Source organism: Lepidochelys kempii, chromosome 1, assembly GCF_965140285.1.
Source record: "Lepidochelys kempii isolate rLepKem1 chromosome 1, rLepKem1.hap1, whole genome shotgun sequence".
Taxonomy (NCBI): domain Eukaryota; kingdom Metazoa; phylum Chordata; order Testudines; family Cheloniidae; genus Lepidochelys; species Lepidochelys kempii.
The window spans coordinates 11,028,818-11,054,126 of NC_136380.1; the positions used below are offsets into that span (position 1 = coordinate 11,028,818).

At 44.9% G+C, this 25,309-nt stretch overlaps 1 protein-coding gene across 1 annotated transcript; it reads right to left on the reverse strand.

Annotated features, from left to right (window-relative positions):
* Positions 1 to 8,693: 8,693 nt before the first annotated feature.
* On the reverse strand, positions 8,694 to 24,957 carry LOC140905622 (uncharacterized). The gene is made up of 4 exons (XM_078850274.1): positions 24,831 to 24,957; positions 22,406 to 22,488; positions 19,482 to 19,546; positions 8,694 to 9,061 (listed from the first exon to the last, which is right to left on the reverse strand). The coding sequence occupies exons 1-4, from the start codon at positions 24,871 to 24,873 to the stop codon at positions 9,028 to 9,030; spliced, it is 225 nt and encodes a 74-aa protein (XP_078706400.1). The 5' UTR covers positions 24,874 to 24,957; the 3' UTR covers positions 8,694 to 9,027.
* Between the last annotated feature and the right edge of the window lie 352 nt (positions 24,958 to 25,309).

The following is a 25,309-nucleotide window of genomic DNA, read 5'->3' on the forward strand; positions in this document are numbered from 1 at the left end:
CCAACATGTATCCTTTTCCTTCCCCACCTCATTTCTTCTCTTTCTTATCTCTCTCCTTTTGTCCTTTTTTCCCCCCAAACAACAGTCTGGCTTAGCTGGCCAAGATCGTATTCTGCAACAAAGTTGTAAGCCTGAGACCAGATACGTAGTGAAAAACAATGCCCTAAACCTCCTGCCAGATATAGGAGTGCCTGATAAGAATATGTGCTGTGCCCGTGTTTCTCCAGCAATGAGGGTGCAAGTAAGAGTCAGCACCAGAGACAGAAGCTGCATTTCTACCTTAGCTGTTGTTTTCTCTCCTCTTTGGCTGTGTTTCTCATTTTTTGTCTTAAAGGAAGCAGGATTAGATTTTAAACAACAGCAGCTCCATCCCATCTCAACTGTTTCTCTTTCCCCTGACAAAAAGGACATATATCACTATCTTTAATACCATTGAACAAACTGTCAGATGGGGCGGGATGGGGGGGTCCTTTTAAAAAAAGCTCTATAGCTAAAGGGAAAGGAAATAAGGGATATTGTTAATACAAAAGCTTTAATTTAATACTTTACATTTCAAATGCTTCAACTTTTTTTTTTGCTTCTTTTTCTGTATCTTTAATAAAAAGTGGAAACAATTTTAATGGCGTGTTTGCTATGGCACTCAGCAGACCAAGGTCTCTGTATTTATTCCAAAAATCAAGCCCTGTAAACAATGTACAGGGACAGTGTCACAGTAACACCTTGGACTTTCTGGGGGCACATTTATTCCATCAAAATTAACACAACAGCACTGTGAAAATATATAGGCCTGGTCTACACTAAAAAATTAGGTCAACGCTGCTCAGGGCTGTAAATAAAAAAGCCACCCCCCTGAGCAGCATGTAAGCCAACCTGGCCCCTGGTGCAGACAGTGCTAGATCAATGGACAGATTCTTCCATCAACCTAGCTGTCACTTCTTGGGGAGGTGGGTTATCTATGCAGATGGGAGAACCCCTCCCGTCAGCGTAGCTAGTGACTACATTGAAGTGCTACAGTAACAAAGTGCAGCACTGCAGTTGTACCACTGCAGTGTTTCAAGTATAGACAAGCCCATAGTAAGAAAAGTCCCTGCCCCGAAGAGCTTACATTCTAAATAGACAAGACACACAAATCGGTGGGACAAGATGTAAAGTGACTTTCCCAGTGCCACACAACTGGTCAGAGATAAAGTTGGGAATTAAACCCAGGCCTCAGTTCCACTCTGGTGAATTAGCCACTGAAGTGCATTGCCTCCTTTGCTGTGTCCCCTCCACATTTGACAGTATTTATATTGGTATGTAAAAAGCTTCCCTAGAAACGCAAGAAGAGTCAGCTTAACTATGTATGCATTGGAAAGGAAATTAAGGGTTACTGGGGCACCATGGTCTGCAATGCTCATCCACCAACAATGCATGTGCAAGGGAGAGGTAAGAATGTCAACCATATCTTTCTAGTGGGCCTGGCAGCTGTGATCTCTCCTCTGAGTGGCTCCAGAATGGTGAATTTAAGACGATGGCTTGCAACAATTATGGCCACCTCCACTGCTCACTCCCTTCAGTTGAAGTTAAAGGGCACCAAAGCTTACATGAAAGAAGGAAAAACTATCAATAACCCAAAGAAAATGAGGCTTGCAAACTGCTAAAAGTGAGTGGGTTTTTTATATCTCTGATTTCCTTCCTTCAGGCACAAACTTTTTCCTTGTGAAATCAATGGGAGTTTGGCAAATTTGTAGTCTACGGGGCTAGCCTGCTAGCTTGCTATATTATATGATGTTTTTCTTTATTAATTTGATTGATATTATTTTGACTTATATTTTTGTACTAAAAAATTTCAGTAGACATTACTGTGATAGGTCGGATCACATAAACCCCCCGGGGGCTGCCACCTGATGTGCCAAGACTACTTCTGCCCCTGCTTTCCCTGCCCTGCCAGCTTGGGACTTCAGTGCCCTGCCTGGTTTCAGCCAGATCTGCTTATCTGCTGCAACCCAGAGCCAGGTGTGAACCACATCCCCTAACAGCTGTAGGCTTAAACTGAAAGCAGCTTACGAAGTGTTGCTGTCTTTAACACTCAGATGCCCAACTCCCAATGGGGTCTAAACCTCAAATAAATCCATTTTACCCTGTATAAAGCGTATATAGGGTAAACTCATAAATTGTTCGCCCTCTATAACTCTGATAGAGAGTATGCACAGCTGTTTGTCCCTCCCGTCATTAATACATAGTCTGGGTTAATTAATAAGTAAAAAGTGATTTTATTAAAAGTAGGATTTAAGTGGTTCCAAGTAGTAACAGAGAGAACAAAGTGAATTACCAAACAAAATAAAATAGAACATGCAAGTCTACGTCTACTACAGTGATAAAACTGAATACAGATAAAAACCTCACCCTCACAGGAATCCCAGTAAGCTTCCTTTTACAGACTAGTCTCCTTCTAGTGTGGGTCCAGCAATCACTCACATCCCCTGTAGTTACTGTCCTTTGTTCCAGTTTCTTTCAAGTATCCTTGGGGGTGGAGAGGCTCTCTCTTGAGCCAGCTCAAGAAAAAATGGAGGGATCTCCCAGGGGTTTACATAGACTTTCTCTTGGGGGTGGAGATTCCGCTCCTCTCTCCTATGCAAAGTCCAGCTCCAAGATGGAGTTTTGGAGTAACATGGGCAAGTCACATGTCCATGCATGACTCAGTTTTTACAGGCAGCAGCCATTGCTTACATGCTACCTTGACTGTCCTCAAGTAGACTTCTTATGTGGATTGGAGCCTTTCGAGATTCATTGTCGTTTAAGTGTTTCTTGATTGGGCACTTAATTTGAACATTCCTTTCTCAAGAAGCCAACCAAATGCTTTACTAAGGCTACTTAGAAATCAAGTAAGTACACAGCCAATATTTATAGCTTCAAATACAACAATGACACATGTATGCAAATAGGATGAATAGATTCAGTAGATCATAACCTTTACAGAGATAGGTTATAGGGCATATGCAGCCTAAAACATATTCCAGTTATGTCATATATACATTCATAAGCATATTTCCATAAAGCCTTATGGGGTGCACCATCACAATTACTTCATTATATTTAGCTGTAATGCAAGGAACACTGCAGGTCTGTATCCTGTATGATTAACCAGAACAAGTTAGCATAAGTACTTGTAAACTTTGGCATAGATAAATGGCCTGCCAGTTACCCTTTTTGACTTTGTGGAACTGAATGTTTACCAAAATTCTGGGACATACCTGTAATCACAAGGTACACCACAAGAACGAGGAATTAATGGTTTGGGCCAAAGGAAACAGTTCAACGAATTAAATAATCAGCATTAATACGTATGGATAAGTTATGGATATATAATGCTATGATTTAGTCATGGAGGTCATGGAAGTCACCGAATCCATGACTTCCAGCGACCTCCGTGACTTCAGCCTGTGGTGCTCAGGAGCTGCAGGGTCCCCTGCTGCTCACGGGGGCCAGGAGCTGTGGGATACACCTGCTGCCTCTGGCAAACCCTGAAGCTCCAAGCTGCCATAGGCAGTGGGGGTACACCCTGCTGGCGAGCCCCTGAGCTCCTAGCAGTTGTGGACAGCGGGGGAACCCCCAAGCTCCCAGCAGCGGCAGGCAGTGAGGGCCCCCAGAGCTGTGGGAGCGGGGGATCCCCCAAGCTCCCAGCCATCGGGGGAACCCTCGAGCTTCTGGCTGCTAGGCCCCAAGCTCTCAGTCACCATGGGTAGTGGAGGGCCCTGGAGCTGTGGGCAGTGGGGGAACCCTGCAGTTCCCAACCGCTGTGGGCGAACCCCAAGGCTTCTGGCCACCACAGGCAGTGGGGCCCCCAGAGCTGCTGGCAGCAGGGGAACCTTGCAGCTCCGGGCCTCCATGGGTGATGGGAGTACCCCACATCTCCCGGTCCAGTTTAAATAGCTTTTGTAAAGGGATCATACCACAAGTGTCTCTAGAACTACTTTACAGGCAGCAGAGGTACCCCCCCAGCCCCAAGCTGTTGCAGGCAGCAGGAGGCTTCACAGCTCCCAGCAGTCGGCTGTGGGGGACCCTGGAGCTCCAATTCCCAACCCTTGGTGGGGTCCCCCAGAGCTCCTAGCCGCTGTGCAGCTGCCCCTCTGCAGGCTGTGTGGGGACTCACAGATCCCCACTTTGTCACAGATATTTTTAATCAAAGTCACGGACAGGTAACGGCTTCTGTAAATTTTTCTTTATTGCCCGTGACCTGTCCATGACTGATTAAAAATATCCATGACAAAATCTTAGCCTTATTGATACATAAGAATATGCTAGACTACAGAGTAAGTGTACCCTAAGATTTATCCGTGTGAGGAAATAAGATTTGGGCATGGAAAGTTGAGCACTGAGATGAATATTCAGGATATTTCCAAGATCCTATAGGAGGGCAAACCACCATGTGGAGGCATCCTTCTTTTAGCTTCAAGTCCTCTTTTGTTTAGCTACCAGCTCAGCTTTTGCAATATAGCTGAGCTACTCAGCACTCGACCCTGATCTCCATCATCTTGAGACTGAAGAACCTGGACTATCAAACTCATTTGGCATGCCAGACAAGAGGCTGGTCCTTTGTCTCCCATCACCAGGTCCCTGAGGAAGGGTGTGAACAATCTAGTTTAAATAGCTTTTGTAAAGGGATGATACTACAAGTGTCTATAGAACTACTTTACTACTACTACTTTTTTTTTTTTTGGCTCTGTAGTTTGGAGCTTTGATAACTCTTTCCTTTATTTTAATAAACATTTCTTAAAGCCTGACTTTGTCCTCAGTGTGAATGTCCTTGCCACACACCCTGAGGGTCTGTGCAAAGTATTGAACTCTCTCTGTTGTGTAATTTTGTAGCCTGATTTTGGGATAAGAACCTAATTATCTTCTGATCAGATAATTGGTGAGCCTATAATAAATCAGCCCTATAAAAATCAAGTTAACAAATTACTTGAGTAGGAAAAGGACGGGGCTCTTCCCATCATCATACTTTCCCAATCTACTTTCTTCTACAGCTCAGCAAGGCTGTTGGCCCTCCAGTAACTATTCATTTGCCTCTACATTCATTGTATACTTGGCAGAATACAACCACTGCTCCCTAACAATTTGATTTTAAAGCAAAAATATTTTGCCACTATTCAGGGAAGATGAGCCCTGCTCACTTGTAACAAGGGAAGGGGGAAATGGAAACAGAGAGTGGGAATGGCCAACAATGTTTTAAACTTTTATTTTAAATCTTTGCAACTTTCAGCAGTTTGACAACCCATTTTCTTCATGTCATCCCCTCTTTCAGCTAGAATTTATCTAGTGAATTTTAAAAAATTCAGTATTTTACCTCAGGATTATTATCCATGAAATGTGTAAGTGAGGAAGGCCAAGGAAGAACTGGCAGAAGACAGCGACAGAGAATACTGAATGCTCTGGCATCACCTCGGAAGAAGTACAACTAGCAAGTGACCTTAAATGAAGGAACTCAACTGCCCAATGTGTCAGCTACTCAGAAGGAACTAAAGTCTAAGGTAAGGTAATTAACCAGGGGTTTATTAATCATACCTAGGGTTAAATTAATCATCTTTCAGCCCAGGAAATGTCTTACTCCTCAGAAAAGTCCCTCAAATTAGAACCAATTTGAAAACCCAGGAATTTGTTACCAAAACTGACAAACTTCATCCATCTAGTCTTTAGAGTATGGCAGTTTAATTTTATTCAGAATTGTACCTTAGAGAGTACATATCTCATGCTTACCTGTATATATGGATAATCTGTTATTAATTCTTCCTTCTCATTGTAAGTAAAAACTGGGAAATTTGGGGCTATGAACATTCTGAAAATAAAAGGTTTTAAAAAAAATTAGAAATCCAAAAGCAGGGGACCCTGCTGAAGAAATATAGATCAGGATAGTCAGTCATTAGGTAAAATTGGTTATAATTAGTTTTGCTGTTGTTGGGCAAATTAAAGTTGTTCTTCTACGAAGAAAAGGTGTTGTTTTGCTGTCAGCTAAAACCGCAAAACTAGTTCAAGCTAGTTAAAACTGCATTGAGAGGCAACTAGCAACTGTTGCAGGAGGATGTATTTGAGGGTATGTCTACACTACGGAATAAGGTCGAATTTATAGAAGTCGTTTTTTTAGAAATCGGTTTTATATATTCAAGTGTGTGTCCCCCCACAGAAAATGCTCTAAGTGCATTAAGTGCATTAACTCGGCGGAGCGCTTCCACAGTACCGAGGCTAGAGTCGACTTCCGGAGCGTTGCACTGTGGGTAGCTATCCCACAGTTCCTGCAGTCTCTGCTGCCCATTGGAATTCTGGGTTGAGATCCCAATGCCTGATGGGGCTAAAACATTGTCGCGGGTGGTTCTGGGTACATATCGTCAGGCCCCCGTTCCCTCCCTCCCTCCATGAAAGCAAGGGCAGACAATCATTTCGCGCCTTTTTTCCTGAGTTACCTGTGCAGACGCCATACCACGGCAAGCATGGAGCCCGCTCAGGTAACCGTCACCCTATGTCTCCTGGGTGCTGGCAGACGTGGTACGGCTTTGCTGCACAGTAGCAGCAACCCATTGCCTTCTGGCAGCAGATGGTGCAATACTATTGGTAGTCGTCCTCGTCGTGTCCGAGGTGCTCCTGGCCACATCGGCTGGGAGCGCCTGGGCAGACATGGGCGCAGGGACTAAATTTGGAGTGACTTGACCAGGTCATTCTCTTTAGTCCTGCAGTCAGTCCTATTGAACCGTCTTATGGTGAGCGGGCAGGCGATACGGACTGCTAGCAGTCGTACTGTACCATCTTCTGCCAGGCAGGCAAGAGATGAGGATGGCTAGCAGTTGTACTGTACCATCTTCTGCCGAGCAGCCATGAGATGTGGATGGCATGCAGTCCTTCTGCACCGTCTGCTGCCAGCCAAAGATGTAAAAGATAGATGGAGTGGGTCAAAACAAGAAATAGACCAGATTTGTTTTGTACTCATTTGCCTCCTCCCCTGTCTAGGGGACTCATTCCTCTAGGTCACACTGCAGTCACTCACAGAGAAGGTGCAGCGAGGTAAATCTAGCCATGTATCAATCAGAGGCCAGGCTAACCTCCTTGTTCCAATAAGAACGATAACTTAGGTGCACCATTTCTTATTGGAACCCTCCGTGAAGTCCTGCCTGAAATACTCCTTGATGTAAAGACACCCACTTTGTTGATTTTAGCTCCCTGAAGCCAACCCTGTAAGCCGTGTCGTCAGTCGCCCCTCCCTCTGTCAGAGCAACGGCAGACAATCGTTCCACGCCTTTTTTCTGTGCGGACGCCATACCAAGGCAAGCATGGAGGCCGCTCAGCTCACTTTGGCAATTAGGAGCACATTAAACACCACACGCATTATCCAGCAGTATATGCAGCACCAGAACCTGGCAAAGCGATACCGGGCGAGAAGGCGACGTCAGCGCGGTCACGTGAGTGATCAGGACATGGACACAGATTTCTCTGAAAGCATGGGCCCTGCCAATGCATGCATCATGGTGCTAATGGGGCAGGTTCATGCTGTGGAACGCCGATTCTGGGCTCGGGAAACAAGCACAGACTGGTGGGACCGCATAGCGTTGCAGGTCTGGGACGATTCCCAGTGGCTGCGAAACTTTCGCATGCGTAAGGGCACTTTCATGGAACTTTGTGACTTGCTTTCCCCTGCCCTGAGGCGCATGAATACCAAGATGAGAGCAGCCCTCACAGTTGAGAAGCGAGTGGCGATAGCCCTGTGGAAGCTTGCAACGCCAGACAGCTACCGGTCAGTTGGGAATCAATTTGGAGTGGGCAAATCTACTGTGGGGGCTGCTGTGATGCAAGTAGCCCACGCAATCAAAGATCTGCTGATATCAAGGGTAGTGACCTTGGGAAATGTGCAGGTCATAGTGGATGGCTTTGCTGCAATGGGATTCCCTAACTGTGGTGGGGCTATAGACGGAACCCATATCCCTATCTTGGCACCGGAGCACCAAGCCGCCGAGTACATAAACCGCAAGGGGTACTTTTCGATAGTGCTGCAAGCTCTGGTGGATCACAAGGGACGTTTCACCAACATCAACGTGGGATGGCCGGGAAAGGTGCATGATGCTCGCATCTTCAGGAACTCTGGTCTGTTTCATAGAATCATAGAATATCAGGGTTGGAAGGGACCCCAGAAGGTCATCTAGTCCAACCCCCCGCTCGAAGGAGGACCAATTCCCAGTTAAATCATCCCAGCCAGGGCTTTGTCAAGCCTGACCTTAAAAACCTCTAAGAAAGGAGATTCTACCACCTCCCTAGGTAACGCATTCCAGTGTTTCACCACCCTCTTAGTGAAAAAGTTTTTCCTAATATCCAATCTAAACCTCCCCCACTGCAACTTGACAACTGGGTCTACAGTCAAGACCCAGTGCATTCTGCAGATGTGAATTTGCTGCAGAATTCTCTTCTTGCCACAAAGCTGTGCTCCAGCATCTATGCATTAATTACAAAAATATTCCTAGTTCTCATGGTTGTAAAGAAAAACTTGAATTGAGTGTACATGATGCAGAGATACCATTATACTAATGCACAAGATGATGAAATGCACAAGATGATGAAATGACATATCCAGTGTTGCTCAATGAACCAGTGGTACTGGGAATAGAATCCCAATCCAGTGCTTTATCTCCTGGGCATCACTCACACATTTCCCAAGTAAACCCAAGAACACCTCATTCGACAGTTCTGTATTATTATAGACATTGCAGACATGGCAACACAGAGACAGAACAAGAGAGAGAGAGAGAGAGAGAGAGAGTTTTGTATGAATTTGTTTATAAATGCTGGATCTGAGAGAAATGTGGCACTGAAAGAAGCATGTTTACTTGGAGCTTTTCCAGTGCTGACAAGGTCCCCGGCACTGAAGGACGATCACCATCTGCACTCATCAGCTCCTGCCTTACAGTTGGCAAATTTGAAGCCCTTGGCACTGACAAATGCTCAAGACAAATCCAGCTTTTTCAGTTCCAGTGTGGCTCCAAAGACATAAGGTGTTCCACCAACTTGGAGCTAGATAAATACGTCAAAGGCTTCTGTTTCTCCCCTGCAAGGAGAAACAGAGGCTTAATTATTCAGTTTGTCTGTCCAGCCGTCTGTCCAACCAATGTTTCTGAGATCAGATAAAATAGAGACACAAAATTTTCAGAATAGATTTGTACACGACAGCTAGATGATATTTCAGTTCAATTTTAAAAAAATGCATTAAAATTTTAATTATACTTATTACTACAAATCCCCATCTTCATCTGCAGACTTTTCCATATCCACAAAATGAATGATCATCATTTGTTCAACATGACTCACATCTGGTATACAGTCCAGTATTATTGAAAAGTATTTTGCAGAATGGGCAGCTTCTACAATCTTTTTAATGACATTTGCTAGGATTTGAATCAGTTCATTCTGAATAATTTTTCCTAAATAATGAACCCGGTGTTTCATGATCAGTTATTTTATGTAGATGCTCCTTCATGACTGGATCAAACAAAGCTAGGTATTCAACAAATTTTTAAAAGTTTCTATTACCTGGAGTGTATAATTTTTCATTTCTACCACAGCCATGGAGTACTAAATTTTGCCCACCAAGAACTCACTAAAGCAATCAGATGCTCTAATATTTGTTGCCAATATTCTTCTTTCCTTGATCACACGTAAATTTTCTTCAATAGTTTTTCCTTTTTTCCAATCATAATTAAAGTTCTTTCCAATTTTGAAAACATTCGAAATGTTTGGTACTTCTTTCATGTGAAGAGAGAATTGAAGATATGTTTTTCCAGTCCTTTGAACCATTTTCAGTAAGTGATGTACCAATTGCTCAATTTCTAAACAATTTGCAGCAAAAGCAAAACACAGAGTCTTTCGACACTGAATATTGTAACCAGTTTCAATGAATTTCTTCCCCATTAATGAGTTTCCTCTTGTAATGCTGAGCAGCGAATTTTCTTTTATTTCCATCCTTAGGGAAGGGAAATTCATGAACTTGTTCGGGTCCATGTTCCACGAGAATTTGCCGCATACTGTCATCACATCTGGGCCACAAAGCTGGGCCCCATACTGTAACTTGTTTAACTTCCTCATCCTTTCTTCCAGAATTCTACTTCATTTACTTCAATTTCTGCAGATGTCCCTGAAGGTAAATAATTTTTTTCCACTTCCATATCAGTCTGATGCTGTGAGCTGCCTTCATCTAGAAGTAAGTTTCCATCATCTTGAGTTTCTAAACTGTTTTTTTGTGGATGTGAGCTACCCTCATCTCAAAGTAATATACCTTCATCTTGATGTTCCAAAATACTTCCATGCGGATGTGAGCTAACCTCCTCTCCAAGTAAATTCCTTCTTCTGGATGCTGTGAACTTCTTCCATCTTTATTTGGATTAAAGAGAAAATATTTCAAGAAGGATCCCTGCTGTTTTGCTTGGTCCTTTTCCTTCTCAACATTTCATTTATGATACTCAGCTCCTGAGGGTTTTCTTTTTCCTCTTTCTGCAATGGGGCCTTTGAATATTGTTATGTACTAACTGTGCTTCAGACAGCAAGCATTATAGCGTTCAGGATGGCTGACACACCACATGATTGGCAATTTAAACCACATTGCAGCCATCCCAACATGTCCTTTCACTGCTTAAAGGTTCAATGATTAGTAACATACACTCACCTACCTATTAAAACAGTTAGTTACAGCATTTACATAGAAACAAAATGACCTTTTTCAACGTTATAACCTGACACCGGTTGTTTGGAAAGTAATCCCCTTCCTCACAGTTAACCGCTTGGAGTGTGACATCATCACTTTCATAAGTGTTAACGCTGTTACTTTTGTTTTATGGACCTTATTTATTAAATGTGAACCAGTTATAACAAAGTTAATAATTATACAGTCCGATAATAACTAAGATTTAATAATGGTTAAAGATACTCATTTTGGATTTATGATGCTGAAAGACGTTATTCTTTGGCACCAAGAAACAATTTTTCACAGTATTCGATCAATTCTTAACCATCTACCTGCGATGTGTGTTAAAATGACCGTTTCACATGTATCAACTCCTGATATCTCCGCTCTACATGAATTTCCGGCTATGCGACCTTGATGTATATTCGAGTTAGGTGTCACTAGTATTGCAGCTCTTGCCTCTGGTGGATGTGTTTCATTATGGCTGAGTTATTGCTTATCAAAATTGCAGAGTGGATCATCTTGACCCTGCATTGCAAATTGAATTTTTTTTTGTTAAAATATGACTTATTTTTGCAGTAAATGAAAGATTTGACATATTAATAAATTCTTGGAAACGTAGATAAATGAATTAGAATTCATATTCCCTCTGTACACAAACAGGAATTGAAATAATGACATTTTATATGTATTTTTTTCATCTATTTCATTTTTTTTTTCAAATTGATTTTTTTCCTCGAATTTGGTGCCCCATTTAACTTGGCACCCTAGTTCGCCTACATGGATGGGCCGCCCATGCAGATGAGAATCAACACCAGAGACAGAAGCTGCATTTTTCATCTTTGCTGATTTATTTTCTTTCCCGTTTTGTGTGTTTTTGTCTTGTTTTCTAGGCAATGGGATCAAACTTCAACAACAAAAGCAACAACAGCTCCAGCACATCAACTACCTTTTTTTTTCTTTTTAAGAAAGAAAAGAAAAAAGACAGTCATTACCATTTAAGAAATGGTCAAAAAGGGGTTTTTCCCCTTCTAAAGGCTTTTTACAGCTAAATGGAATGAGGTGTAGTCAGAATTAAAAGATATCAGATAAATTTAGGATGTAGAAGTCAATAATTAGGACTTAGGATATATTAGCACAAGTAACTTAATAAAAAACCTGCTGAACTTGGGCCTATGTTTGTGATATCCTGATGTTTTGAAATTAATAGCTGAGTAGATTCCACAAAGTGACAGTTGGTAGCCAGGAAGAAGTGTTAGAGACTTCCTTAGCATAACCACGTTTTACTGTTGTCATAAAGTAACGTAAAGGTTTATGATTACAAGAGAACTAATGAGTTAGCCTATGAAAAACAGGGTACCGCAAAAGTAGTGCAGTGTGAGGAGAGATTAAAGAGGCTAGGACTTTTCAGCTTGGAAAAGAGGAGAGTAAGGGGGGATATGATAGAGGTATATAAAATCATGAGTGGTGTGGAGAAAGTGAATAAGGAAAAGTTATTTACTTGTTCCCGTAATATAAGAACAAAGGGCCACCAAATGAAATTAACGGGCAGCAGGTTTAAAACAAATAAAAGGAAGTTCTTCTTCACACAGCGCACAGTCAACCTGTGGAACTCCTTGCCTGAGAAGGTTGTGAAGTCTAGGACTATAACAGGGTTTAAAAGAGAACTGGATAAATTCATGGTGGTTAAGTCCATTAATGGCTATTAGCCTGGATGGGTAAGGAATGGTGTCCCTGTTTGTCAGAGGGAGGAGATGGATGGCAGGAGAGAGATCACTAGATCATTACCTAAAAAGAAAAGGAGTACTTGTGGCACCTTAGAGACTAACCAATTTATTTGAGCATGAGCTTTCACGAGCTACAGCTCACTTCATCGGATGCATACCATGGAAACTGGAGCAGACATTATATACACACAGAGAATATGAAACAATACCTCCTCCCACCCCACTGTCCTGCTGGTAATAGCTTATCTAAAGTGATCATCAAGTTGGGCCATTTCCAGCACAAATCCAGGTTTTCTCACCCTCCACCCCCCCACACAAATTCACTCTCCTGCTGGTGATAGCCCATCCAAAGTGACAACTCTTTACACAATGTGCATGATAATCAAGTTGGGCCATTTCCTGCACAAATCCAGGTTCTCTCACCCCCTCACCCCCCTCCCAATAGCCTTCAAAGTGCCTTCAGATCAGCGGCACTGCTATGGGTACCCGCATGGCCCCACAGTATGCCAACATTTTTATGGCTGATTTAGAACAACGCTTCCTCAGCTCTCGTCCCCTAAAGCCCCTACTCTACTTGTGCTATATTGATGACATCTTCATCATCTGGACCCATGGAAAAGAAGCCCTTGAGGAATTCCACCATGATTTCAACAATTTCCATCCCACCACCAACCTCAGCCTGGTCCAGTCCACACAAGAGATCCACTTCCTGGACACTACAGTGCTAATAAACAATGGTCACAAAAACACCACCCTATACCAGAAACCTACTGACCGCTATTCCTACCTGCATGCCTCCAGCTTTCACCCTGACCACACCAAACGATCCATAGTCTACAGCCAAGCTCTGCAATACAACCGCATTTGCTCCAACCCCTCAGACAGAGACAAACACCTACAAGATCTCTGTCAAGCTTTCTTACAACTACAATACCCACCTGCAGAAGTAAAGAAACAGATTGATAGAGCCAGAAGAGTTCCCAGAAGTTACCTACTACAGGACAGGCCTAACAAAGAAAATAACAGAACACCACTAGCCGTCACCTTCAGCCCCCAACTAAAACCCCTCCAACGCATTATTAAGGATCTACAACCTATCCTAAAGGATGACCCAACACTCTCACAAATCTTGGGAGACAGGCCAGTCCTTGCCTACAGACAGCCCCGCAACCTGAAGCAAATACTCACCAACAACCACATACCACACAACAGAACCACTAACCCAGGAACTTATCCTTGCAACAAAGCCCGTTGCCAATTGTGCCCACATATCTATTCAGGGGACACCATCACAGGGCCTAACAACATCAGCCACACTATCAGAGGCTCGTTCACCTGCACATCCACCAATGTGATCTATGCCATCATGTGCCAGCAATGCCCCTCTGCCATGTACATTGGTCAAACTGGACAGTCTCTACGTAAAAGAATAAATGGACACAAATCAGATGTCAAGAATTATAACATTAATAAACCAGTCGGAGAACACTTCAATCTCTCTGGTCACGCAATCACAGACATGAAGGTCGCTATCTTAAAACAAAAAAACTTCAAATCCAGACTCCAGCAAGAAACTGCTGAATTGGAATTCATTTGCAAATTGGATACTATTAATTTAGGCTTAAATAGAGACTGGGAGTGGCTAAGTCATTATGTAAGGTAGCCTATTTCCTCTTGTTTTTTCCTACCCCACCCCAGATGTTCTGGTTTAACTTGGATTTAAACTTGGAGAGTGGTCAGTTTGGATGAGCTATTACCAGCAGGAGAGTGAGTTTGTGTGTGTATGGGGGTGGGGGTGTGTGTGAGAAAACCCGGATTTGTGCTGGAAATGGCCCACCTTGATTATCATGCACATTGTAGGGAGAATGGTCACTTTGGATGAGCTATTACCAGCAGGATAGTGAGTTTGTGTGTGTGGTTTTTCGGAGGGGGGTGAGAGAACCTGGATTTGTGCAGGAAATGGCCCAACTTGATTATCATGCACATTGTGTAAAGAGTTGTCACTTTGGATGGGTTATCACCAGCAGGAGAGTGAATTTGTGTGGGGGGGTGGAGGGTGAGAAAACCTGGATTTGTGCTGGAAATGGCCCAACTTGATGATCACTTTAGATAAGCTATTACCAGCAGGACAGTGGGGTGGGAGGAGGTATTGTTTCATATTCTCTGTGTGTATATAAAGTCTGCTGCAGTTTCCACGGTATGCATCCGATGAAGTGAGCTGTAGCTCACGCTCAAATAAATTGGTTAGTCTCTAAAGGTGCCACAAGTACTCCTTTTCTTTTTGCGAATACAGACTAAGACGGCTGTTACTCTGAAATAGATCATTACCTGTTAAGTTCACTCTCTGTGGGGCACCTGGCATTGGAGACTGTTGGTAGACAGGATACTGGGCTGGATGGACCTTTGGTCTGACTCATTATAGCCTTTCTTATGTTCAAGTTCAAATAAGAAAAAAGTTAAAACCTTCATAAATGAACCACAGTGGGCATCAGAACAACATATAATAAAAGCTGTATCCCAGCCTGTGCGCTTTGGGGGAGATGCCAGAATAACAGCAACTGGTGATTATGATGGTGAGGATAATTTAAAAAAAAATTAGAACCTCTCTCCAGGCACAGAAAGATGGTCTCCAATACCTGCAGCTACATGCCAAAAAGAAGAAGCCAATGCAATAAGGGATTGTATGACTGCGACGGGTTGGATCACAGAAACCCCCTGGGGGCTGCCAACTGATGTGCCAAGACTACTTCTTCCTCTGCTTTCCCTGCCCTCCCAGCTTGGGACTTCAGTGCCCTGCCCGGTTTGAGTCAGACCTGCTCTCCTGCTGCAAACCCAGAGCCAGGTGTGAACCATGTCCCTTAACAGCTGTAGGCTTAATTGAAAGCAGCTTAAGAAGCGTTCCTATCTTTAACACTCAGATGCCCAACTCCCAATGTGGTCAAAACCCCAAATAAATCTGTTTTACCTTGTATAAACCTTATACAGGGTAAACTCATAAATTGTTCGCCCTCTATAACACTGATAGAGAGTATGCACAGCTGTTTGCCCCTCCCATCATTAATACATAATTTAAGTGGTTCCAAGTAATAGTAGACAGAACAAAGTGAATCAACAAGCAAAATAAAACAAAACACGCATGTCTAATACAGTAAGAAAACTGAATACAGATAAAACCTCACCCTCAGAGGTGTTCCAATAAGCTTCCTTTTACAGACTAGTCTCTTTCTAGTCTGGGTCCAGCAATCACTCATATCCCCTGTAATTACTGTCCTTTGTTCCAGTTTCTTTCAGGTATCCTTGGGGGTGAAGAGGCTCTCTCTTGAGCAAGCTGAAGACAAAATGGAGGGGTCTCCCAGGGTTTACATAGACTCTCTTGTGGGTGGAGACACCCCCCCCATGCAAAGTCCAGCTCCAAGATGGAGTTTTGGAGTCACATGGGCAAGTCACATGTCCATGCATGACTCAGAACTTACAGGTAGCAGCCATCGGTCATATGCTACCTTGAACGTCCTCAAGTAGACTTCTTATGTGGATTGGAGCCTTCCAAGATCCATTGTTTGTTAAGTGTTTCTTGATTGGACACTTAATTTGAACATTCCTTTCTCAAGAAGCCAACCAAATGCTTTACTAAGGCTACTTAAAAATCAAGCAAGTACACAGACAATATTCATAACTTCAAATATAAAAATGATACATGCATACAAATGGGATGAATAGATTCAGTAGGTCATAACCTTTACAGAGATATGTTAACTGGAATATGTGTTATGCTACATATGCCATGTATGTCATATATACATTCATAAGCGTATTTCCATAAAGCCTTATGGGGTACACCATCACAATGACATTTCCTAACATTGGCTCTGAACATTGGCTCTGGGAGGGACTGTTCATGTGGTCTCCATGGACACCTCTTTAAGAGAAGATTACCAAAGCTCAGCAGCACAGGGAAGCATAAATCTTATTTGTACCAATATGCAGTATGGCAAATTGCCAGCACAATTATGATGGGTCCTGCTCTTCCTCTTCTTGTGGGCGGCAGGGGTTCAGGGCACAGTTTCCTACCCCTGAACTAGGGTATCTACTGTCCCACTAGTAACCCAAAGAAGGGTAGTGGCGAGGGAGGGACCCAGGCCCACCCTCTACTCCAGGTCCCAGCTCAGGGGCCCTAGGTATAGTGGCAAACCACATGAACTAGTGCTTCCTTCCCCTGGGCTACTTCCCTCTACTACTTCTGCTCTTCAGCTTGTCGGGCTTCCTGCCCTCTCTCTGCACAGGCCGGGTATCTCTTTACCTAGGATCTTGGTCTTCTAGCCAGCCGTGGCACTTCTCCAAACTCTCCTCTACTTCAACTCCTCCAAACTGCACTCTGCTCCAACTCCTTCAAACTGCTCCAACTCCTTTTTCTAGCTTATTGAAGCAGTGGGTTTTTATCAGGTGACTGGCTTCAGGTTCTCTAATTGGCTTCAGGTACTTTTAATTAATCTATAGCAACCTTTCTTCCCTCTACAGGGAATAAGGCTTCTCCTCATCCTGGGGCTTACATCTCTCTCCCATATCACTCTCCTGCTGCCTTCTGGCCATGCTGTATCACAGCAGAGACTACCTCCAAGAAGAGCCTTCTCGTCTGAGTTCTCACCTAGCATATGAAGGGGAAAGGAGTCCACGAGAGCTGGCTGTATTTCAAGGAATCCCTGTTGAGGTTACAGGGACAAACCATCCCGATGAGTCGAAAGAATAGTAAATATGGCAGGCGACCAGCTTGGCTTAATGGTGAAATCCTAGCGGATCTTAAACATAAAAAAGAAGCTTACAAGAAGTGGAAGGTTGGACATATGACCAGGGAAGAGTATAAAAATATTGCTCGGGCATGTAGGAATGATATCAGGAGGGCCAAATCACACCTGGAGCTGCAGCTAGCCAGAGATGTTAAGAGTAACAAGAAGGGTTTCTTCAGGTATGTTGGCAACAAGAAGAAAGCCAAAGAAAGTGTGGGCCCCTTACTGAATGAGGGAGGCAACCTAGTGACAGAGGATGTGGAAAAAGCTAATGTACTCAATGCTTTTTTTGCCTCTGTTTTCACTAACGAGGTCAGCTCCCAGACTGCTGTGCTGGGCATCACAAAATGGGGAAGAGATGGCCAGCCCTCTGTGGAGATAGAGGTGGTTAGGGACTATTTAGAAAAGCTGGACGTGCACAAGTCCATGGGGCCGGACGAGTTGCATCCGAGAGTGCTGAAGGAATTGGCGGCTGTGATTGCAGAGCCATTGGCCATTATCTTTGAAAACTCGTGGCGAACCGGGGAAGTCCCGGATGACTGGAAAAAGGCTAATGTAGTGCCAATCTTTAAAAAAGGGAAGAAGGAGGATCCTGGGAACTACAGGCCAGTCAGCCTCACCTCAGTCCCTGAAAAATCATGGAGCAGGTCCTCAAAGAATCAATCCTGAAGCACTTGCATGAGAGGAAAGTGATCAGGAACAGCCAGCATGGATTCACCAAGGGAAGGTCATGCCTGACTAATCTAATCGCCTTTTATGATGAGATTACTGGTTCTGTGGATGAAGGGAAAGCAGTGGATGTAGTGTTTCTTGACTTTAGCAAAGCTTTTGACACGGTCTCCAACAGTATTCTTGTCAGCAAGTTAAGGAAGTATGGGCTGGATGAATGCACTACAAGGTGGGTAGAAAGCTGGCTAGATTGTCGGGCTCAACGGGTAGTGATCAATGGCTCCATGTCTAGTTGGCAGCCTTTATCAAGTGGAGTGCCCCAAGGGTCGGTCCTGGGGCCGGTTTTGTTCAATATCTTCATAAATGATCTGGAGGATGGTGTGGATTGCACTCTCAGCAAATTTGCGGATGATACTAAACTGGAAGGAGTGGTAGATACACTGGAGGGCAGGGATAGGATACAGAAGGACCTAGACAAATTGGAGGATTGGGCCAAAAGAAATCTGATGAGGTTCAATAAGAATAAGTGCAGGGTCCTGCACTAAGGACGGAAGAACCCAAAGCACAGCTACAGACTAGGGACCAAATGGCTAGGCAGCAGTTCTGCGGAAAAGGACCTAAGGGTGACAGTGGACGAGAAGCTGGATATGAGTCAGCAGTGTGCCCTTGTTGCCAAGAAGGCCAATGGCATTTTGGGATGTATAAGTAGGGGCATAGCGAGCAGATCGAGGGACGTGATCGTTCCCCTCTATTCGACATTGGTGAGGCCTCATCTGGAGTACTGTGTCCAGTTTTGGGCCCCATACTTCAAGAAGGATGTGGATAAATTGGAGAGAGTCCAGCGAAGGGCAACAAAAATGATTAGGGGTCTGGAATACATGACTTATGAGGAGAGGCTGAGGGAGCTGGGATTGTTTAGCCTGCAGAAGAGAAGAATGAGGGGGGATTTGATAGCTGCTTTCAACTACCTGAAAGGGGGTTCCAAAGAGGATGGCTCTAGACTGTTCTCAATGGTAGCAGATGACAGAACGAGGAGTAATGGTCTCAAGTTGCAGTGGGGGAGGTTTAGATTGGATATTAGGAAAAACTTTTTCACTAAGAGGGTGGTGAAACACTGGAATGCGTTACCTAGGAAGGTGGTAGAATCTCCTTCCTTAGAGGTTTTTAAGGTCAGGCTTGACAAAGCCCTGGCTTGGATGATTTAACTGGGAATTGGTCCTGCTTCGAGCAGGGGGTTGGACTAGATGACCTTCTGGGGTCCCTTCCAACCCTGATATTCTATGATTCTATGATATATTGTCCAGTGTATCTCTTGGCAAAGGTAGAAAACATGTAAAAAATAAAGTTTATAATGGACAGGTAGCTTTAATTTTAAAGTATGGAGACACTTGTCCCTCCCTAATTATTACTGCTCTAACTAATGCCCCCTATAAAAGCAGTTTTCCTTGCATCCCATCTTTTACTTTTTTACCACTTCTGTTATTTCTCCATATCTAGACTGACAGCTTCTGGGGCCAGGAGCTTTTGTCTTCATATTTGATTGTAAAGCCCCATGTACACCTATTTCTGTATAAAAAGAGCAGATGAAAGGTTTGGAAGACAGCAGTCACTTACTTCTTCTGTAGTAGGTGAACAATATGGAACTTTCCTTCTACTTTAATTAGATAAGACACCTCCTCCTAGAGCATTCAAATAAAAAGTATAATTCAATAGTATTCTAAAACTCTTACTAATCAATACCTATACTGTATTCCATTTTATAAAAAATGTATTCATACATTTCCTCAGACTGTGTTCAGAGAAGATTTTTTTTTCCTTTCATCAAAGGACTCTCTATAGTAGTGAGGTTTGCTAATATTTTCCAAAGTTGCCAATACTGGTCCAGCTGGATCACCATGAGCAGTATTAGGATCCACAATATAAACCAACCTCCCACAGTCCCAACAGTATTTAACACCATATCAATTAAATGTGCTCAGAACAAGTCTAGTTCACGGCGTGAAAAATGCCTGTGGGAACGTTGTTTTCATTAGGCTTCCCAGTATTGCTAAAACTGGTGTTGCTCAAATCAGTGTCAGCAAAAATGGGAAACATGTAGAGAATTCCCCTAACAGCACTACTATGCAGTCTCAAATTGAGGCTAAACAACAATTTTGGAATAATGGGTAGAGTCAAATCGAACAGAGTTTGATGCTCTTATTGTCTTAACTTGGCAGCAGCCTCTTCTGTACAGCTGCTCAGAACTGCACATTGCCCTGTAGGATAACACCTTTTCAGTAGATATTGTGATTTATTCTTGCATAGCATGCGTGCTCCACAAAAAAGGTGTCTCAACCTCATAGTTTGTATGTTAACTGTAGAGCATGAATCCCACACATGCCAGTCCATTGTCAGGACTGGCTGTCAGGGAAACCTTCTGATTTTTAGAAAGAAAACACCGTACTTCTTTATAGTGTTCTATGATGCAGGCATTCTGTAGATGAGTTGTGTTTAAAAAAGTCAGGCCCTTAGCCCAAAGTCTTTTGAAAGGTATTTAGATGACTATCTGAATATTAAGGCACCTAAATACCTTCAAAACTCTGGTCCTAAGTCACTATCTTAATCACAGACTACTGGTTGCAGTTTTATCATAAGGGCTATATTGTGATATTTAGCCAGAGCACAAAGCTGCAGGAGCCAGGGAGACATACAATTCCAGGTGGAAACTCAGGGCTGAAATGAAGATGCACTATGCCGATGGGAGAGTGCTCTCCTGTCTGCATAAATATTCCATTTCTGTGAGAGGCAGAAGCTATGTCAGCGGAAAAGCCTCTCTTGATGTGGACACCGCTTTAAGTTTATGAAACTTACGTCACTGAGGGGGATGTCATTTTCACACCCCTGAGTGACGTAATTACATCGACTTAAGCAGTAGCGTACACCAGCCCTCAAGAGGGAGTTGTTCCCCAGGAGTCACACATGGATACAGACAGCTGAAATTCAGTTTAAAGTGCTGAGTTCGTTTTTGGCTTTTTATCTGTTTTACTTTACAGGGAGAATGTTTCATCCGGTACTTGCCTCACTTAGTTAAGATTTGGGTCATAAAACTTGCATTCTTCTAGACTCTTATACCACTTGGTGCTCATAAAAGTCTCGTAGAATATTTCCAATAGGAAAAGATGTATTAAGAATCCTTAAACTATGTGAAATTGTAAACTATGACAACTTAGGTCAAATTCTATACCTCATACCAAGCAAAATTACCTTTTTAAAGGATGTACAGCATGAACATCTAATCCTAGTACACTAAGGGGCAGTTCAAGACTGACTATCAATACAGTCAGAATGCCAGAACTATTTCTCAGGGCAAGGGTGGCCAACCTGTGGCTTCGGAGCCACATGCGGCTCTTCCAAAGTTTATATGCGGCTCCTTGTATAGGCACCGACTCTGGGGCTGAAGCTATAGGTACTACCTTTCCAATGTGACAGGGGGTGCTCACTGCTCAAGCCCTGGCTCTGCCAAAGGCCCTGCCCCCACTCCACCCCTTCCCGCCCCCTCCTCTGAGCCTGCCGTGCCCTCACTCTTGTCTCCTGTCCCGCAGAACCTCCTGCAAGCCACAAAACAGCTGATCGGGAGGTGTGGGAAGGGAGGGGGAGGCGCTGATCGGTGGGGCTGCCGGTGGGTGGGAGGCGCTGGAAGCGGGGGGGGAACTGATTGGGGGCTGCTGAAGTATTATTTTGGCTCTTTGGCAATGTACATTGGTAAATTCTGGCTCCTTCTCAGGCTCAGGTTGGCCACCCCTGTCTCAGGGGATCTAAAGAAGCCCAGACAAATGGGCTATTTCCCCCTACCAGAAGTTACAGACAAGAAGAGCCTTATGATGGCATGACTATTCTTTAACTTGGATTTTCCCAGCTCACAGAGGTACTTCCCTACTTTACAGGAATGTTGTGAGGATAAATATTTTAAACATTGTGTAATGCTTCTATCCCTTGTTAAGGGGGACCATATAAGTACCTTCTGAATTCCTTAGATTCTTGCAATGAACAACATACACTTCTAACCCGATATAACGCAACTCGATATAACACGAATTCAGATACAACGCTGTGAAGCAACGCTCCAGGGCAGGGCGGGGCTGCGCGCTCCAATGGATCAAACCAAGTTTGATATAACGCGGTTTCACCTATAAAACAGTAAGATTTTTGGCTCCCGAGGATAACGTTATAGCAAGGTAGAGGTGTACTATATGTTTTAACTATGGTCAAATGATAACTGTTATTAATGCACACTGAGTTACACTCATAAAAATGTCAAGTGCAGTTACACAGGCAAGCACAGACTATATTAAAGATTATCAAACCTTGTGCTTCAGAGGAGAACCAAACCACTAATTGCTCAGGATTAGGAAGAAACTTTCAGCCCTACATACTTTATTATAGAGGTGGTTATACCTCCCAGTGAAGCATCTGGTACTGGTGGTTACCAAAGACAGGATTCATGGATCATTAGTCTGATTCAGCATAGCAATTCCAAGTTTCTTAGAAAGTAGTACTACCTTGGTATCTATGCCATCCCTTGGTTCAAGCTTTCTTGGCACTATTACTTCAGAGTAAGAGAATTTCAAAGTTTCAGAAAAGCCTAGAAAGAGAAATAGTTTCAAATAAGTTAAATAGAATATGCATTTACAATTTATTAGGATATGTGCTTCTAGATTCTGACACTGCAAACCATTTTATACAGAAGCCACTCTGTACAATGTGTGAGGAGGAACAATTCCAGGGACATGGGTGAAGTCTGCATCTTAATTCAATAATGTTCGTAAACCATTTGAGAAGCTTAAATACAGAAAGAACACTACTACTCCTTTGGTTCTCTTTTCCAACCCCAACACAAGCCAATTTCTCCATCAGGCCCCTTCCATCCTTTTTCCATAACCCTGATTTTCCAGCTACCCCTACTGTATTTCCCTCTCAATAGGCTCTCTTCCAAGCAAACACCTACCCTCTCTACCTGACTCCACACTCTCCCCATCATACCCAGTTTCATTCTTCTAATACACCCCATGTTAAGCCCTGCTCCTGTATCCATGCTCTGCATCACACAACCCTCAACCATGGCAAGCCCCATATTCCCATTGCTGCACTGTATTCTTCAATGAGCCCTATGCTCCAGATACCTCTGTTCACTGTCCCTGCTCTGTCCTCCTCGCACTCCACAACTATTCCCTCGGTGTCAACAACTCTGCCCCTGCAACCACTGAGGACCCCATTTCATCATCTACTATTGCAAACCACACTCAGTAAGCCATACTCCCCATTCCCTGTTCCTGGCCACTGCAAACCTCTTCTCAGAACAACATTTGCCCCCTTACTCAGTCAAAATCCCCCCTTATTGAGCTATATTCCCCTCATCTATATTCTGCATTCCCAACTGTACCCCCATTGTGGAGATCTGTCTTTCTCTCTTTGCTCAGGCCCTCCAAAATTTCACTGGGCAAGACCCATTTCCTTCTCCCTGCTCCCTGAAGTCCCCCCAACTTCCCCATTCAGCAAGCTGTACTCCTTTCTCTTTCCTTTATACCCTAAATCACCCTGCAGAGGAACTCACTCTGCCCTCCCTGCTCCACACCCCAAATAAAGCCTTCAGCAAATCCCACACTCCTTCCCTTTTCTTTCCTCCCAAATTCACTTTGCCAAGCCTCACTCTCTGCCCCTGATTCAGTCGCCCACAAACTCCACCTCAGCTGGCACTGCTCCTCACTCACAACAGCCCCTGGAAACATCCTTTAGGGGGCCGAGCTCCATGTTCAGCTCCCCGAGCCCCCCTTGCACTGCTCCCAAAAGTCCTCAGCATGCCTATTTCCCTCACAACCACCACACTTTGGCTCTCCCGCCACCTCCCAGAACACTCACCCTGTGTGGGGTCCACACCACCTTCCCTGTAAAAGCACCCTTCAAGTCTTCTGTGGACCCTGCTTCCCACTACCTCTGACTTCAGCCATGACCCCTCAATTCCTTACTCCATACCTTTCCCCTGCTCCCCAACATTGTTCTGCCCCTGCCCCCACAAAAAATCCTTCTCAACCTCCCAAAAACTCAATGGGCCTGGCTCCTCATTCCCTGCTCTGCCTCCCTCTGAATCCCACCTGGCAGGCCCCTCTCCCATCCCTCCTCCAACCTCACTGAATAGGTCCCTCTTCCATTCCCCCTCATTGCCACCCCAACCGCCTCCCGTGACAGGCACCACTCCCCTCTCCCCACCTAAACTGAGCTGAGCAAAGTCCCAGCACCAGCCCAGTCCTGCAACCCTCGGGAGGCAGTCCCACCCCAGAGGCTCCTCACACACAGCCAAGCACTGTCTTTGAGAGACATCACCTCAGCCGCATCCCGCCAGCCCCCTCCCTGATCCAACTCGCCCCTTTCCAGCTGGTGCTCAGGGCCACCCTGCTCCAGAATCCAAACACCTCAAAGCCCATCACCTCCGGCTCTAACCCCTCCCTGCCCCATACTTTGGACCTCCACCTTGGTCATCTGTGCTCACTCTTCCCTGCCCCTGAAAGAGTCCCTTTGCCCCCCTTCCCAGTTTGCCTCCATGAACCCTCAGGCCCACATCCCCTTTCTGCCTCTTACCCGGTTCCGGCCCCTGACCTGCTATCAGGAAATCCTGCTCCTAGTCCCAATCTGGCACCTCCTGAATCTCCCGTCCGTGCACCCTGCTCTGGATTCACAAATCCCCCACCCTTTGATTTACCCCCCAGTGCTCCCTGCTGCCCCCAAGACCCCATATTCCCCCTCCACTCAAGCCCCTGTTCCCCTCCTTGTGCCCCAGTCCTGCTCCTCCTCCTGTTCTGGCCCCGTTTTCCCTCACAACCCTGCTCTGACTCCTGGCTCCCCCCTTCCCTGCATGGCCTCCACCTTGCAAGCATGACCTCAAATATCTACCCGCTCTGGCATCTCCACCAGACTCACTGCCCCCCTCACCTGGGCTGAGGAGCAGGAGCAGGGCCCAGACCTGCAGCCCCATCCCTGCGGCTCCTCACAGACACCGGCCAACCACGTGCAGCAAGAACAGAGACAGCGTCTCCCACCCCCTCTGCTCAACTGCCCTAGTGCCAGCTCCGCTCCAGTCCCACTGCCCCAGCCCCCGCCCCCTCCGCTCCTATTGCCTCAGTGCCCGCCCCGCCCCCGCTCCAACGGCCTCAGGGCTAGCCCCGCCCCCTCCTCTCCCCTCCCACTGCCCCAGGCCCAGCCCCGCCCCCTCCGCTCCTATTGCCTCAGGGCCAGCCCCGCCCCCTCCTCTCCCCTCCCACTGCCCCAGGCCCAGCCCCGCCCCCTCTGCTCCTATTGCCTCAGTGCCTGCCCCGCCCCCGCTCCAACGGCCTCAGCGCCAGCCCCGCCCCCTCCTCTCCCCTCCCCTCTCACTGCCCCAGGCCCAGCCCCGCCCCCTCCGCTCCTATTGC